This window comes from Trichoderma reesei, assembly GCF_000167675.1.
Source record: "Trichoderma reesei QM6a unplaced genomic scaffold TRIREscaffold_15, whole genome shotgun sequence".
In the NCBI taxonomy this organism is placed as follows: Eukaryota; Fungi; Ascomycota; class Sordariomycetes; order Hypocreales; family Hypocreaceae; genus Trichoderma; species Trichoderma reesei.
In genome coordinates, this window is record NW_006711162.1 from 476,569 (window position 1) to 493,680 (window position 17,112).

The following is a 17,112-nucleotide window of genomic DNA, read 5'->3' on the forward strand; positions in this document are numbered from 1 at the left end:
TCGGTCTGCGATGGATATAAGGCAGAGGGCTAGCCTGGGTGGACAAAGCCTCTTTGGACGCCAGGCGAGGAACTGAGCCCTGTTTTTTCCGGGGGAGCCTCGGGGTTTGGTAGATCTGGGTTATTGTCGGTGAGAGAGATGCGGCAGACTAAGGATCTCGATGACCGTTTGATCTTGGACATGAGCAGTCGAGCGATGAAGACGGAGCTTGAAATTTTCTTGACCGTTTTCAATGCTAGAGGCAATGCGAAAGCATGTAGTAGCTGCATAGGGCTCGTTTTACTGGCTCTCCTTTTTGAGTGAGTCAGGGAGGTGCCTATGATAGGCTAATGAGTTGATGCTTGAATGTAACCGCGCAGACTACCTAGCAAATACCTACAGCATCGTATGTTGGCAGTCTTTGCCCGCAACTTCAAGCTACTACTATGACTGGTTGCACGAAGTAGTTGGTTATAGACATAAGAAGTCTGGTCTGGCAGAAAACAATCACATGCCGTTGTCGCCAGCAACATGCCTCTATTCTTTGCACGGCTCGGGCCGGGCTTTAGAATCCGGTCCTTGAAAGTTGGCAAACCACCCACGACTGAGGAGGAGACAAGCAACTGCGGGACCAAACGCTTGAACGGCCAATTCGACTAGTATTACCTACTTGTGCTCTATACTCCGTAGTACTACCTAGTCCCCTAGTCCTGTTATCCGAGCTCGATAGCTTCATGGGGCCAAACCAACAGGAATCCGTCCCGCGTTGCTCCGGTTTGGCCCCTCCCAGCGCTCGACCTCCTCCTCAATGCAAAGCCTCCACTATTCCCATGCCTCACATGCTGCATAATCGCCCATATTGTAGGACCATTTGATGCGCGTCGTCCCTCCCGCTCGAGCCATTGGGCATCCATCCCTTCCCCCCTCCCCCCCCTTTTCTCAATGTAACCCCCCCCCCCTGGCCGCCTTTCATCGTCCCACTGGTTGGCCACTTGCAGCAGCCACACAAAAATCGGGCAATCGGGCGGGATCCTCTCAGCTTGCGAATGAGACCCTCAGGCTAACCCTTTTCCATACCTTAAACTTCCATATCATCCGTTTGGCTCTACAGAAGTATTATACGTACGGGAGATTGCGAAAGGGAAACAAAGAGAGAAAGGCACCCCCTCCAAAGCTACAAAAGACCAAAGTAAGACGTAAATTCCTTCCAGTCGGTGGCTACAGCGGTTGCTATCGGCGCTTGCTGTGACTGCTAAAACGCTTCATGTGTACTGACGTTGCGGTGTGTGTGTGTGTGTGTGTCTCTAGATGTCCAACAAGATCACAGACGCCCGCCTGGAGTGGCTCGAGGAGACACGCCGGCGGAAAAGCCTGCTGCTCCAGAAGCTCGAGGAGGAGGAGCAGAAGATGGTGACGGACAAGGACGGGGCGGCCTCTTCGGCGGACGACGCTGCTGCTGCTGCGGCGGCGGCGTCTGAGCAGGAGTCGGACGAACAGCTTAAGGAGGCGCTCAACACGTACCAGCTCAACATTGACCGCTACAAGGAGGAGCTGGCGGCGATTGAAAAGGAGTTTGAGTCCTGGTCGGAGATGGGGTTCAGCTTGCCTGCGTCCAAGTGAGCGGGCGTGGATGGCAGATGAGGAAGAAAAAAACAATGGTAAAAAGCGGCGTGCTTTTGGCTTTTTGGGTTGCCCATGTACATAAATTGCTTGGTGGCTGCGTTCTCCTGCTGGTTGCGCTTGATTGCGTATATTGCGGATAGATGTTGGTTTCATATGAGTGAGTTTGTCGGCAGGCTCACTTGCTCTGCGAGCAATGGGCGGACGGCACCAGAAATGGAAGCAACATATGACGATAGACTCTCATCTCGTGTCAATTGATATCCGAATGACCAAATGGTCCTGGCCCCGTTCTACTCGGCAGCACGAAAGCAGTGGCTGACAGCACAGGATGTCCCTGATCATGTTGCTCGTGAGCGGCCGCTTCAATGACGCCTCCCAATCACTCAATGCATCCGCTCGTGTCAAGCCAATGGCTGAAGAGCTGTATCGAGGGCTCTTGTCGACTTGGGGCTTGACAGTATGAGCAGCAAGCGATCGGCGATGTAGCAATGCCACTCATACAGGGCAATGATGTCCTATTCAAGATACTCATCTCAAGCGAAGAGCCACCGTTTACTGCCCGGGGTTGTCAAGCCCTTTCAACGTGAATATAGGATGCAGCTACTTGGAAACGCCGCTTCAGAGCCGCAGGAAGATCCTCCTGATGCCGTCTCCGGGATAAGACGTGATCTAGATGACGCCCTTCATGGCTCGAGTTGGCTCAGGGGATGAGGAACGATGTGAAGAACTTGAGTCTAGATGCTGGTATATATGAGGGGATATCTGTTGCATAAGCATGGGCTTATAGGAGTAGAGGACTAGACTTGAAGGTGACTTGATGCATGGCCAAGCTCGTCATCCTCAATTGACCGCTGACGCATGTGGTTGTTGTATTAACGTTATTACAACTCCTGGACTTCATATGGCGCACAGCCGTCACGTGCCACCAATCTTTGGCTGACACGCCGAGTGGACCTTGACTCCCAGAAGAGTTGGGGTAGATTCAATGTTGCACTTCGCTCGTCCACCTTGTAAGACGCAAGACAAGCAAGCATGAGAGAAGATGCGGCACAAGGTCAAAGTGCCTCCCTGCAGATACTGCAGCAGGACTTTTCCGAGGACCGAGCACTTGCGTCGCCATGAGAGAACACGTAGGGCGATTCCTCGAGACTCGTCTTGATGAGGGCTGAGCTGACCTGGCGGATTTGGGGTAGATACCAAGGAGAAGCCCCATGGCTGCATATGCGGACGGGCTTTTTCGCGTCAGTAAGTCTTGTTCATTGTTATTGCTCGGGGAACAGGTGTCCAAATGGCTTTGTGCTGACCTGCATTGGTTCAGGGACCTGCTCTCGCGGCATGTCAAGCTGACCAAGGAGGAGGGACACGGGCCGCTGAGCCCCAGCGTTTCGTCGAGTCGGGACAGACAATCCGTCGACAGTCCTGGACCTGCCGTGCTGGGCAATGCAGCAAAAGATGAGTCCAAGGCTGCTGGTGGTGACTCGCAGACTACTCCTCTCGAGGCCTCGAAATTGCTTCCAGCAGCTCTTACAGATAACCTGGACATGCTTTGGGATAGCTTTCAACTGCAGCCCAATCCTTTTGATCTCTCCTTCTTTAGTCCCGAGTATTCCATGAGCTTTCCGACTTTTGATACTGCGCCTTCGCTCAGCTTGACCTCCTCTCTGTCGACAACGCCAAATAGCGACATCTCGAACAGGACAGAGGAATCCATCTGGAAGGATGACTTGCCGTGCGCCTCGGCATTGTTGAACCCACGGCCTCTCAATGGTCCCACGGTACGTCCTCGTCCCAGAGGTCCCAACACAGCGACCGATAATAGCCAGACTATCGCGTCATGGCTCCCATGTTCAAGGAACCCGTGCTACATGACTAGCCAAGACTACGACGAAATCTCTCTTTCAGTTCGGGAACACGCCGCGAATCTGCCCCTTGACTTTCAGCTTCCTTCAAAACACACGATGAGCAGGTACATCGAAGGTTACTCCAGCTTCAACCTGCACCAACCATTTCTACATCTCTCCACCACGCGGTTCGGTCAGATGCCGCTGGAGCTTGTCTTTGCGATAGCCGCCATGGGCGCTCAATATCGGTTCGAAGCAGAGTCGGCCTTGTCGCTATACTACGCTGCGAAGAGCATCATAGACGCGAGACTCGACAAGACTGCAGCGGCCGTAGCGGAGGCGGCACACAATTTCGCAGTACGGGCAAGGCCAGCTACATGTAGTCAAGGCATGGCACATCCTGCGGTGACCTCGACCAACGAAGCGCCCCTGGCCATTGAGACGATACAAGCCATGATAATTTGCATGTCTTTGTGCTCGTGGGAGTACAAGAACCTGCTGCCCGATGCCTTTCGCTTGGCTGAACAAGTCGCACTTTATTTGCGGCAAGGGGGGTTTTTGAGCTCAGAGGAAGCACCTGGGGATGGAACATGGCAGCAATGGATCAAGAGTGAAGGGCGTCGACGAACCGTCTTTATTGCATTTATCCTCTTCAACCTGCATACCATCTTCTATGACGTTCCACCGCGGCTCATGGCTCGCGAGATATGGTCGATCCAAATGCCGCAGCATGAGGCTCATTGGTGGGCTTCCACGGCGTCAGAGTGGGAGGAAGCACGACGCCGTCATCCTCCATTATCTGGCACTTTTGGCGACTACTACTTGGACCTGATCATCCCCAGCGAGTCTCGAAATACCAGCCATCGCACCTCTGCGTTTGGGAACCTGGTCTCGATCCATGGCTTGGTGCAGCAGATTCAGCTTACCAGGGATTCCTTGGTACACCTGGGCTCGGGCTGTACGAACCCTGACGAAATACCGTTACCAGAAGACGTCTATCTGAAGTTCAGGCGGGCACTCTGTCGTTGGGACACCGGCTGGGCCTCGAGCCGGGATTCAACCACGCAGCCCATTGCGCAGATGGCACCGCTGGGATTCAACGCCACGGCCGTCTTCCGCATCGCCTGGATAAGGCTGGCGTTCAGCAGCATGGCCTCGAGTCGTCACTTTAGCAGCAGGGATCCAGCAGCCATCGCGGCAGCTTTCGAAAAGTGCCCCTTGCCAGAGCGCTCGCCGCGGTTATACTCGGCCGTCTTGCAGAGCGCCCACGCCCTGAGCATCCCGGTCCGGATGGGCATCAAGTATGCGTCCAAGACGCAGATCTTCTCCTGGAGCATCATCCATAGCATTGCGAGCCTGGAATGCGCCCTGTTTCTGAGTAGATGGCTGCAGAGGGCGAGTTGTTTGGAGAGCGGGTGCTTGCGGGACGAGGAGAGGGTGTTGATCCGGGTTGTTGCGCGGATGTTGAAGGAGACGCCGTTCTATAAGCCTGCGGTGGGGGATGACGAGTGGAATGGGGAGACGATTCGGCATATGGCTTGTTCTGTTTTGCGACTGTTTACGGAGCTGTTTCGGGAGTCGCATTTGTTTGATGCGGTTGGGCCGTGTATCGAGGCCGTTGATCGATATGCTTCTACTTTGGAGTGTTAGCGAGCAAGGTTGAGCCTTTGTCCACGTAAATGGAGAGGGTTTAAATACTTGTACGCAGCATGAGGAAGTGCCCATTTATCGTGAAACATGTCGTCGAATTCGCTATTTCAATGTGCCCATCACTTTCTGCTAACCATGACTCGAATGCTCGGAATGTTAACTGTAGTGGTAGATGAGTTCAAGTTTCCTATTGGGGTAGAAAAAAGGCAGTTGGGGTAGATTGAGTAGAAGCCAAAGCAACTACCTACCTCTATGGACTCAAAGTCTCACCCATCTCTCGACTTGGGCTTGAGGAAGAGCAGAGGTAAATTGAAATAAAGTCTCTGGCTCAACATGATTCGTCCTCTACTGACAGTTCTCTTCGTCAAATAATTGATCCCTGTCTGTTAGCAAACTCCGTGTAGGTACGGACTCTCGGAGCAGTCTACTGGATGGATGACTAATTCACAAAGATGAGGCCGATGATACCATTCCCAGCAGTATGAGATGGAACCCGGTCAATAAGTGTAAATACTCACATGTATTTACCTACCTTACCTTACACAAACAACCTGGTCTCATCTCACTCGTTTCTCCATTTGTACTTACTTGCCCATAGAGAGGTCTCATGGCATCCGTGTGAGATATATACATATATATATAATGGACACTTCAATCTCGCTCCTCGGCAGCGCCCCGAAGCGCAAAAACGGCCGCCCGCAGGCCTGCGAGCCCTGCCGCCGACGCAAAGTCGCCTGCGACCATCGGACGCCGATATGCTCGCGCTGTCGCCGCGGCGGCATCCCGGACAAGTGCGTCTATCTCGCCCAGCCAGGCCAGGCAGGCCATCATCATCATCATCATCATCATCATCACGGCGGCCATGGCGGGAGTCATACAACAACAACAACAAGACCATCGGCGGCGGTGCCTTTGTCAAGACCGGCGTCGGTTCCCGTTGGCAGCAGCAGCAGCAACAGCAGCAACAACAACAATAGTAGTAGTAGTAGTAATGATAACGGGAGACTGCAGCCACAGACACAGACACAGACACACGGCCCCGAGTGCAACATTGGCTATCTCGGCGCGACGAGCTTCTCGGCCTTTTACGAGGAGGCGCAAAAGAGTCTCCCTGCAGCGGCGGCGGCGGACAAGCGCGAGTCTGACCCGGACGCCATGCTGCCGCCGAGAGGCCTCGAGGTTCAGGTTGCTTTCCCGCTCATGGGCGAGGTTGCGCTGAGCGTGCTGCGCCAGATCCCCGACAGGGCGTCGTCCAAGCTGCTAGCCAGGCTCTACTCGAGCTTCTACGGCGGCTGGAACTGGCTGTCGGGCCAGCGGCTGAACGAGAGCCTGTGGACGGCGTTTGGGCCGACGGCGCTGGATCGCGAGCCGCGGGACGAGGAGCAGCTGCGGCGCATGTCGCTGGCCGTGTGTCGCAACGGCGCCGTCTCCCTCGCCGAGGACCTTGACACGGACGCGCAGGCCTGGTTCGACGGGTACTCGGGGCCGAATCTGCGCTGGGAGTCCCTGGGCCTGCTCTTCATCTTCTGGGCCGGCGGCGCGCGGAGGCTGCCTGAACGGTCGGCGATATGCGGCGACTGCGCGGTGCTGCATCGCGCGCACCCGAGCCAGCTTGTTCGCCAGTACAAGGCGGCTGCGTGGAAGTGCATCGAGCTGTGTCGCGAGGCGGCCAGCAGCAACATGTTGCTGGCCTTTCTCGTGCTCGGGCACAGCTTGCTCGAGTCCAACATCTCTGGAGATGCAGGTAAGAAAGAGGGCTGTCTGTTGCTACCATTGATGACTCCCCCCCCCTTTCGATATGATATGATGATACCTTTCATCTGCTCACTATCTTCATTACCTACCTACCTAGGCATGCAATACTGGCGGACGCACGGCGACCTCATGGCCCTGACCACCTACCTCGGCCTGCACGCCTCGCCCGGCGCAGACCCCATGGACTGCTCCGTCACCGCCCAGGTCAAGCGCCAGCTCTTTGCCGCCATCTTCACGCACGACAAGGTCACCGCCACCTTCACGGGCCGGCCGGCGTTCCTCAGCAGGCGCTTCTCGTCGACGCCGCTGCCGCTGGACATGAGCGACGAGATGCTCTTCTCGAGCAACAGTCCGTCGGCTGACTACAGAGACTGCCGGGTGGATGAGAATGGATGGAGCATGGATGGGAAGCTCTACACGACGACGACGCTGCGCGCGAGGGCCATGCTGGCGTATGTGAGGGACGAGATTCTCGAGATTGCGCTGCAGAGCATGGATTCCGGGGGGAGATTGGCGCTTCTGTGAGTATTTCGTGCACGCATGAGTATCTGAATCGTCACTTGAAAGACGCTGATCAGAGATCCAGCAATCTCAAGAGGCGAGAGATGCACATCGTCGCCAGCTTCCCGCCCTGCATCCTCTACCGGCCCCAAGACGTCAGCAACCCCGACATCTCGGGCCGCGACCTCTACGCGCGGCTCCTCGTCTGGCTCGAGCACCTGCAGAACCTCTTTTTCATCGAGCGCCTCCTCAGCAAGCAGCAGCCAGACGGCTCCAGCTCCAGCTCCAGCGACGACGACGACGATAACGCCGCGCCCTCGCGCCTCTTCGCCATCAGCCTCGAGATGGTGACGCTGGCGCACCTCTTCTGGACGCACCAGAACCGCCTCAAGACGGTCGAGGACTGCGTCGAATGGACCACGACGTGCTTTGCCGCGCCCGCGGGAGGCGTCCTGTGCATGGAGCTGCTCCGCGGGACGGCCACGCACGAGGGCTTGAGTCCCGCGGCGACAAAGGCCCTCGTCGTCGAGAAGCTGGGGATGCTGGCGGCGTTTCTGGACTGGGTTGGGCCGGGCTCGCCGAATTACGACATCTGCTACAGGGTGAAGAGGGTGGTGAGGAGGGTGCTGGAGCAGGCGCTCGAGATGCCGGTGCAGACGAACTTGCTGGAGGGGGGCGGCGGGCATTGGAGCGTGGAGGATTGGGGGGCGGATTTGAATTCGTTTTTCAGCTTTGACTTGCTGGATACGTTTGAGTGGCTACGGCCTGAATAAGGGGCCTGGGCGTTTTTTTTCTTCATTGGATGTCTTTTCGTTTGCTATTGTTGAATCGAGGTCTGTCTTGATCTTAATCGTAGGTAGCCAGACTTATACAGCTGTAGAGCCTCCCCTCTACTCACCAATAGACACCAGCAGACAGCAGACCCCACCACCCGCACAGCCTAAACCTCGGCTATCTAGGTACCTGAACCTCTTCCGCATTGGATAGTAGGTACTCAACTCCCATCACCAGCGTCATCGCCACCAACCTTTAACCCTCACATCATCACCCTCATCCACCTCAATCCAACGAGTCTCGACACCTCCCAACAACCACCAATAAATCAAACAAACCACCACCACAACAACAAAAACAATAGCAACCTAAAAAAAAAAAAAAACAGCATCACGCAATGCCTCCCTTCCGCCCCCTCGTCCTCCGCCCTCTCTCCTCAACCATCAACTCCTCCTCCTCCTCCTCCTCCTCCATCATCATCCGCACCACCACCCTCCGCTCCTCATCAACATTCTCCTCCCGCCCCTCGCCCCCCAAACTCCCCGCCGCCCAACAAGCCGAATTCGAACGCCTCCAGCGCGCAGCCGCCGTATCCTCCGCCTTTCAAGAAACCCAGCAGTCCTCTCCTCCAGCCACCGAAGCCCTCCGCCACACATCCTCCCCATCTTCATCTTCTTCCTCCACCATAAACACTGCTGCAAAGGACAAGGGCGATGGAACGACGCTGAATCAGGGCCTGTTTCGAGGCGCGAAACCCGAGTTTGAGGGCAATGTCAATCCCAAGACGGGAGAGGTCGGGGGGCCGAAGAATGAGCCTTTGCGGTGGGGTGGGAATGGGGATTGGAGCTATAATGGGCGGGTGACGGATTTCTGAGTCTGTGGAAATGATGAAAAAGGAGCGTGAGGATTGAGGATATAAGGAAGGGGGGAAAGGAGATTGGATGGGAGTGGGAGAGAACGGATTCGAGAGGACGAGGTATTGAAACGTGGATGGGGAGGATGCCAGCGCCGCAAAAGACGACAATGTACAACAACAGGATAGAAGCTGCAAGCATGTACTATTACTACTACCACCATCAAATGCCCACATCATCATACTCTTTGAGCTGAGAGGGTATCCCTTCCTACCTAGGTAGCCTTAAGGAAAACAAAAGTACAAAATCATAATACATCAACACAGGCGAAAGAAACAAGCAGTAGCCTTGGAAAGATCAAGGACATTCGATTATACAGTGTAGATCCCACCGCGCCCCCATAAAGTAGAAACAACCAAAGAGATTTTTGCCTTCGCTATTTTACTTTCCGCCCCCCCCCCCCCTTCCAAACACACCATGTCCCCTACTCCCGAGAATTTTTCCCTTTCCATCCCAAGTAGAACTAAATTCTTCGACATAATCCCCATCAAGACGACGGAGAAGGAGAAGAGACAAACAGGAATCGTTTGCAAAACAAAGCGGCTACTTTTCCTCGGCCGCTACCGCCTTCTCTTCGCCCGCCATATCCCCCATCTCCACGTCCTTTTCCTGCTCATGTTCGTGTTCCTCCGCTGGAGCGTCGCTCATCTTGTCGTCCGGCTGATTCTCCTTGTTCCCTTCGCTGTGGCGACGCTTCGCCTCGGGCGCCTCGTCTAGGTTCTTCCTCTTGGCCCAGTTGCCAGAAATCTCGCTCCCCAGGCTGGGCTTGCTGTCCGCGGCTGCATCCTTGCCCAGTCCCGCAATGAGGACATAGTTGGCTGCCTGCTCCCTCATCCGCTCCCGCCTGCCCTTCCCGCGCAGCCTGGCCTGAGGCTGGGCACCGTTCTGCACCCAGCGAATGCTCTTAACCATGTAGCTGAGGCCGTCGTGGATGGCGTGTCGTGACCCGTACTCGCCGCCGAATTCGCGGCTGGTAATACCGTACCGCGTGGACGAGGCGTACTTGACGAGTCGGGGCAGTATCAAGACGGTAACGTGCAGGTCGCGGTCGGGTGGGGTGGGCATCGGGCCTGTGGGAGGAGGCCTCGTGATGAGTCCCTCAGACGTGGCGTTCACCATGTCGCTGTCCAGGCTCTTGGCCTTGCGCCGCTTCGTCTCCCCGTTGGAGCCTTGATCCAGGTCCAGGAGAGACGTGTCGACATCTTCGGTCCATTCTCCCCTGATCCAGCCCCCGTGAATGCAGGCCGCCACCACGTCCGAGTCGTCCGTGTAGACATCCGTACCCCAGAGAAACGCCCTGGCGGTGATCTCCTCCCGGGCAATCGGCGACAGGTGGACGCGCGACACTTTGACGGTCAGCGTGCAGTTTTCCTTGCCCTTAATGAGCTCATACGGCAGCGGCTTCGGGTTCGATGCAAAGCCCCGGTGTGTAGGCGTGCTCGGGAGCAGCCTTCCGGGCTTCAGCCATGGTTCGTAGATGAAGTCGCCCAGGTGGTGACGGGGATGGCCAGCAACCTGCTCCAGCACCGCCTTGGAGGATACAATCGTCCGCGGCTTGGGCGGAATCGCCGTCGGAGGGCTCTGGGCAGTTTTCGGAGCCTGTGCCGGCTGCGCGGCTCGCGGCGTATGGTGGTGGTGATGGTGGTGATGCGCAGCGTTGGGCATCTTTTCTGTCGGCGAAGCCATGGGCGTCGCGCCCTTGAAGCTCTTCAGCGTGGTAACCGCGACGGTCGGTGAAGCGGTGCCCTCGGGAGCGTGATGGTGATGGTGGTGGTGGTGACTGGGAATTGTTAGCCGCCTTTTGACCCAAATGCTTGGTTTGCTCTTGCGCAAACTTACTGATGATGGTGGTGCGCATGTCCCCTAACCCGCTTTGCGCCACGCCCTACCGGTGTGATCCTGCCGGAGCTGTCGTCGTCGCGGCTCTCCTCCGTATTCAGCTTGCGCCTCCGGCCCCGTTGAGCCTTTGGCGCCCCCTCTGGCCCAGCCTCCGGCGCCGGGTTCTCGGTCTCGTCGCGTTTGGCCAGCGCTGCGTTGATGTACTGCACCATGGGGGCAGAGGTGACGGGGCTCGACAGGCCACCGACGCCTCCCACGCCGCTGCCGATGCCCGCAAACATGCGGCCAAACTCGCTCTTAATGCCTGGCTCTGCGGCGGGTCCCGGCTGCTGAGGCTGCGCTCCCTGGACGGCCTGCGGGAGCGGAGAAACCCGTCCTTTGCGGTTGATTTCTTGAATGGCGAGCAGATTGCGCTGGTGAACACCAGGCCCGGAGGGATCGTCGATATTTCTGTTTCGTGCCGAGTCAAACGGATGGCCGCCGCCGCCGCCGCCGGGAAATGGCGCGGACGATAGAGGGGGAGGCACGTCATCAAGAGGTCGTGACCTGGGTGGCTGCTGCGAATGCTGTTGTTGTTGTTGTTGTTGTTGCTGTTGTTGCGAATGGTGATGGAGTTCCATTCGAGCTCGATCGGGAGACTCGTGAGGTTGAGGCGGGCCGGCGACACCTGGGGCGCTCTGGGGGTATGCGGCATGAGATGTTGGTGGGAATCGCTCTGGAGGCGCCGTGGGATATGCCGAGGCGTGAGGCGCATAGGGTCCAGATGAGGGAGGATAGTCTGGGTGCGGTCGCTGATGGTCCATCGGGGCTGCCCTGTAGTTGGCCTCTGGCTCAGGTCGTCCCCAGCGGGGGTCTCGAGGGTCGCGGCGGTCGAGGAGCTCGGCAGGGGGGGCGGCGCCGTAGTGGGCAGATTGGTGGGCCGGGGGTTCGCGATGATGTGGCTGGTCATGCGGCGCCAGAGGATGTCGGCTCGGATCGCCTCCGGAATAAGCCCGCTCGCGCCCTTCTCGTTCGCGCTGCTGCTGCTGCTGCTGCTGCTGCTGCTGCTCCAGCCCAATTGCGTTTTGCCTCTCTCTTTCGGCCCTGTATCGATCGTCGTAAGAATAAGGCCGCAAGCCAGCCCGTTCGCCGTACTCAAGACCCGCGGCCTCCCGCCGACCGTAACCGTCGTCGGGACCACCAGGTACCCTTCCAACTTCCATCGGCCGAGGCGCCATACTGCCATAGGGCCTTGACTGAGAAGGATTCTGCGCTTGAGGCGGTGGTGCCCCAGACATCCTTGCAGGATCTCTAGACGGGTCGGTCGAGCTCGAAGGGTGTCGCGAGTGATAGGGTGGCTGCTGCCCCTGCTGTTGCGGTGTGCCGTATCGCTGGACGTCGGGTGTCGTGGCGTAGGGGCCTCGAGGGGAGGGTGCAGCGGCTGCTCGGGGGTCGTACGGTCGCTGAAGCTCGGGGGTTTGAGGCCGTCGGAATGGAGGGTAATCGGAGGATGCAGAGTGCATTCGAGGCGAGGCCTGGATGGCGGCCGCAAAGCCTGGGCCCGAGGTCGATGCGGAGGTTGGGGCCGAGTGCGATGCGTAGTGCTGGGGCGGCGCGGACGGGGGCTGGGCGTCTCGCGATGCTGGAGGCGGGCCACCAAGCATGGACGAGATGGACATGGAGCTGCCGCCAGACACGGAGCCGGCGCGGGCGATGGAGCTCAAAGCGGGCAGGTCGCGACCGGACGGGAAGGCACTGGGCGGCCCAACGGCGACGGGAGGCGGTCGAGGAGGCGGCGGGCCGTAGCCCATGACGGGATGAGGCTGCGAGGGATGAGGAGGCTGCTGGTGATGCTGCTGCTGCTGCTGTTGTTGTTGTTGTTGTTGAGGCTGCTGCTGCTGCTGCTGCTGCTGCCCCAACTGCTGGGGGGGCGACGTGGGCGGCGGCATGTTGCGACTCAGCTCGCGAGCAGTAGGCAGGGACGAGGCGCTCTGGGCACGCGAATGGCTATGGCTATGGCTGGGCTCGGGATAGTCGCGGACGTGGGAGGAGCGGTAGGGCGCGTCCGAGATGCGGCGCTGGTGGGCATAGGCCGGGCTGGGGATGCGATGCGAGGCTGGCGACGGCGCCGAGACGGGGACTGCGTGCGCGGCCGTCGTCGCGGTGGTCGAGGTCGGCGGCAGGGGGAAGTGCTGTCCTCGGTGGCCGTGCTGGCGATGGCTCTGGTGCTGGTTGGGGTTGTGAGGGCCTGGAGGATTGTGGTTTTGGTGCTGGTTGTGGTTGTGGTTGTAGAGAGCTGGCGACCGTCTTGGATCCATAGTGCCGAAGTTTTGGCTGCTTAGCTCGAAAATTCCGACCGGGCGGAGCGATCCAGCGACGATCAGTCACAGAAAAGCTCAGGTAGCCTGAGAGGAGCTGAGCGCCGCCCCTGATGGCCGCGAAGGTTGGGCGAGGTGAGGCTCCGGCAGAGAATCTCGGTCAAGCGTCAAAGGATGCCACGATCTGGCCAGATGCCGCGCCTCCGCAGCGTCACGTCCAGAGCCGAGTCGACGAGTCGCTGCACCTTGGCCTGGCCTGTACGCATGCGCCCGGCAGCTGCCGTCTGGCAGGGCGTCGAGCCGAGTTTTCGCAGCCGGGGTGTGAGGCCGAGTCTGGGCTAGTCGAGACAGCGCCAAAGGCTGAGGCGCCCACCTCGAATCGGTCAATGTCTCGAGCGAAAGACAAGAGACGGTGGGAGAGCGGGCCAGCCACCGACAGCACGAGGTTCCGCCCTGCGCTAGAGACTGGAAGCCTTCAGCTTGGCACAGGCTCCTATTTTCTGCTTCGCCCAGCGCGACGGCAGCGTTCAGGCACGGAAAGTAACAGGTAAGATGTCACAGAGGGAGGTTTGCAGATGCGAGAAAAATAAAGCAAAATCAGAAAAAAATTAGTGACACGCACGGCAGAGGCCAGTCAGCCGTGCAGGGATCCAAGCTCCCCCCCTTGCCGGAGCGTGACGAGATGCGCGAGGACGGATTTGGAGAGGAGGGGAGGGGAGACAAGGACAGCGAGAGAAGACCCCTAGGAGGAGGCGGTGGGGAACCGGGATGCGCTTTGTTTGGTGCGGTGGTGCTGCGCTTTGTTTTGATTTGTGTTCTTTTGGTTGGTTTTTTTCTGTGCCTGTCGTGTGATGATGATGATGCCTCTATGACTGTAGGGATTATTGAAGCTTTGGTTGGAGAGGCGCAAGGTCGTGAAGCCGTGATGCTCGTGATGAGTCGAGGCTGGCGGTTTCTCCTGTTGGTGGCCTGAGATGTATGATTCGCAAGTGGCAGCTGCGTCGAGTCGAGGCGAGTGTCGTCTCTGGCACACTCAGATGGAGTTTTCTTCCGTATTTTCTGCTTTTCGTCGAAGAGGTTATTGTGCGAGATCTTGTCCCTCAGCGGCGTCGAGTGGTGATTCTCTTGCTCTTGTGAAGAAAAAGTGGCGGAAATCAGAGACAAGAATCAGTGGCTTTGGGCTTCTGGAGCCACTCTGTGCTAGTCATCAACCCATCAAGTCTTTGCTACTACTAGCGGATCCTGGGGCAAGTCGCTGCTTGGCGCCAACGCAGGAGCTTCCCAGCGCAATATGCGGGGAAGCTGCCCAGGTCTGTCCTTGCGCGATAAGGCTGCCCTGCGGTAATCAGCCCGTGCTCGCCGGGTACCGCGCAGGGAGCGCCAGGTATCCGTGCATCCAATGCGCCGTGCAGAGCGACTCGATCTCGCCCAGTCGTGACATGCGATGGCGCTCGAGCCTTACCAGCCTCGCACGCAGGCCAACCGATAAGGTGCCTACCTCAACCTTAGGTACCTTACCTTACCTTATGATCTCTGGTCGCCCAATCCATCATCTTGGGGGGGCATCTGGGCAATGCATTTGCACTGACTGACAGTCCTCATGCACGTTCATTGGACACCTGTACTGTAATTGTCCTCATACGTGCATGTCTGATGCCTGTCTCGCCTGGATCTGCCCCTTGATTGGCTCACATCACTTGAAGCTCAAACAGAACACGGCTCCACGCGAGACAGTCAAAAAAGGCGAGGCACCGGAACGGCAGAAAAAGCAAAGAAGAAGAAAAGAGAAGAGCTGAGCTCCCAACCATCAAACATACTCATCCGTCGCCTCTGCTTCCTCCAATTTCCACGTCTGACGACCTGAAACTTTCTATTCTCTCATCATTCGCATGGACAATTAACATGAATGCAGAGGCAACAAACGAGCATAGCAGCACATACTACCTACCTACCAAGCAACAGACGACTCCATCTTGTACCGGCCAGCCATCACTCGCTCAACCGCCTACTCCCTCCCTCTTCAACCCAAACCACAGGGAAGCAAGAACCGCTTCTGCCGTGCGACAGCGGGCTCTTCTGGCGATCTGCTCTGCCAGTCTGGCCGCCTGCCCCCCCAGTCGCACCACAAGTCGCTCGCAACAGCAGCAAACAAGCGGGAACCCCTCAGGAACCAGGGACCCCGGTCGCAGCCAGATGCGCTGGACGGGCTAACGCAGAGATGATGCACGCATTATAACCGAGTCGACGCGCCCAGTGGCAGCATCGGCTTTGCTCTGCGCTGCTCTGCGCTGCTTTGCTTCACCGCTGGACCAGGCGCCCGATTCGGGGCAATGGGGCCGGAAATTGGGACAAGAATGCCAATGGCTGGAATCGACAATTGCATGTTGCTTCTCTGAGGTATGTTGTCTCATTGCTGCTTGATGCTACTAGTTCAAGACGGACCCCTGGTATTGAACCCTCCGTTCAGAATGTCCTCGTCGGGGGGGGGGGGGGGGGGGACACGAAAGTAGCAAGGCAAAGCAAAGCAGCAAGATCGAGGGAACCTCAAGATGAACGAAATGGACGGGATTGGGGAAGACTCAGCAGCGACAACTCTGGCGGTGAGTGTCAAGAGGCAACCAGCCAGTCGCCCGTCCGTCCATCCATCCATCCATCCATCGTCAATTTGGCAGCACAAATGCATGTGCAGAAGAGACAGACAGACACATGCCTGTGCCATCACAGGCTGCATGCATACGCGCATGTGAGGCGGCGGAGCACCCAATTTATTTCTGTGCGCTGTGCTGTGCGTCCCCATCGTGTCGCCGCAGATGCAATGCGTGTAACCAAAAAGCGGGCGCGTGCAGGGTTGCTTTTCGGGGGGGTGTCGTTGGGCTGGAATCGTGGTTGTGATGGTGGTGGTGATGGTGGTTTGGTGGGTGGTGGTTTGGACCAGAGTCGTGGTGTTTATGAAATGCCAGTTTCCTTTCGCTAATAAGTCACAGTCAATGGCGTTGCTGTTGACTTGATGCCGAGAATGGCTCACATGGAGAGCAATATACCGCCGTTGTGTGCTGTTGACGGCAACCAATGAGGGTTATTCTGGATATGTATTGCAGGTATTGCAGGTTAGGCCGCCGTGATTAAGAGAGGGCATCATGGAGCAAGACTAAATACCTGCATATACAACTACTGCTACGACTGCGTCACAACAATACTACCTAAAGGCGCATACTCTATTGGCAGCGAAAGGACATGACCTCCCGTTCGCCAAGATACAAGTACCTGTCCAGTGTTAAGCACAGGTTCTACAGACAGTCGGGCTTGCGGGTTCATACATGATGCAGTCAACGGCATGCATCCTGCCATCCGAACTGGTCTGTATTCCGTGTACAAACCGCTTGTTACCGTCCCCCGGTGCCGCATTGCATCACCTGCTGCACCCTGACGAATCCGGCGGTTGATGGATTCTTGATGACTCTGGAGGATGAGGATGATCCTGCTCATGTGTCTATCAGACGTCTGTCTTGAGAGGCATTCTGTCAAGAGCTTCATTTTGCTCTACACAACGGATGCAGATGCAGATGTGATTTGCATATGATGACTGCCTTATCTCTTTCTCGGAATTTGATCCAGCTAGAAAAAGATTATTTCCTTTCAGCATATTTTGAGGATGAATATTCTGCGCCATTGCCTGATATAGTCGACTGCATCCTGTGCGACTGTGGGCATTATTAGTTGGCACTTCTTCTCATTCTCTTCTATAGTACTTGCATGATAGTGGCATAGCAGGGAGAGGTAATAGAACACTGGCTGCCGTTCCGCTGCTTCATCAGTCGGATTAACCGGCTTGGTGCATCCCGCTGGTGGAATTTCTTGACAGTTCGCAGAGAAGACGTCCATCAAGTGAGGGGTTTGACTGCAATGTGTCATGATGGCCTTCGGTGTAACCAAGTGAGT

At 57.1% G+C, this 17,112-nt stretch overlaps 4 protein-coding genes across 4 annotated transcripts; 3 read left to right on the top strand and 1 right to left on the bottom strand.

The window, feature by feature from the left end:
* Positions 1 to 510: 510 nt before the first annotated feature.
* TRIREDRAFT_122813 (uncharacterized protein) lies at positions 511 to 1,889 on the top strand (the record flags this gene model as incomplete). The annotated part of the gene is made up of 2 exons (XM_006966942.1): positions 511 to 564; positions 1,288 to 1,889. 2 exons carry the CDS (start codon positions 511 to 513, stop codon positions 1,597 to 1,599), a joined length of 366 nt encoding a protein of 121 aa, XP_006967004.1. The 3' UTR covers positions 1,600 to 1,889.
* A 3,846-nt stretch (positions 1,890 to 5,735) lies between these two features.
* On the top strand, positions 5,736 to 8,122 carry TRIREDRAFT_109328 (fungal specific transcription factor domain-containing protein; the record flags this gene model as incomplete). The annotated part of the gene is made up of 4 exons (XM_006966943.1): positions 5,736 to 5,884; positions 6,098 to 6,837; positions 6,946 to 7,369; positions 7,435 to 8,122. The coding sequence occupies 4 exons, from the start codon at positions 5,736 to 5,738 to the stop codon at positions 8,120 to 8,122; spliced, it is 2,001 nt and encodes a 666-aa protein (XP_006967005.1).
* A 398-nt stretch (positions 8,123 to 8,520) lies between these two features.
* On the top strand, positions 8,521 to 8,997 carry TRIREDRAFT_109329 (uncharacterized protein; the record flags this gene model as incomplete). Its single annotated transcript, XM_006966944.1, has 1 exon — positions 8,521 to 8,997. The coding sequence occupies one exon, from the start codon at positions 8,521 to 8,523 to the stop codon at positions 8,995 to 8,997; it is 477 nt and encodes a 158-aa protein (XP_006967006.1).
* Positions 8,998 to 9,580: 583 nt separating this feature from the next.
* TRIREDRAFT_109330 (uncharacterized protein) lies at positions 9,581 to 13,173 on the bottom strand (the record flags this gene model as incomplete). Its single annotated transcript, XM_006967040.1, has 2 exons — positions 9,581 to 10,817; positions 10,877 to 13,173. The coding sequence occupies 2 exons, from the start codon at positions 13,171 to 13,173 to the stop codon at positions 9,581 to 9,583; spliced, it is 3,534 nt and encodes a 1,177-aa protein (XP_006967102.1).
* Between the last annotated feature and the right edge of the window lie 3,939 nt (positions 13,174 to 17,112).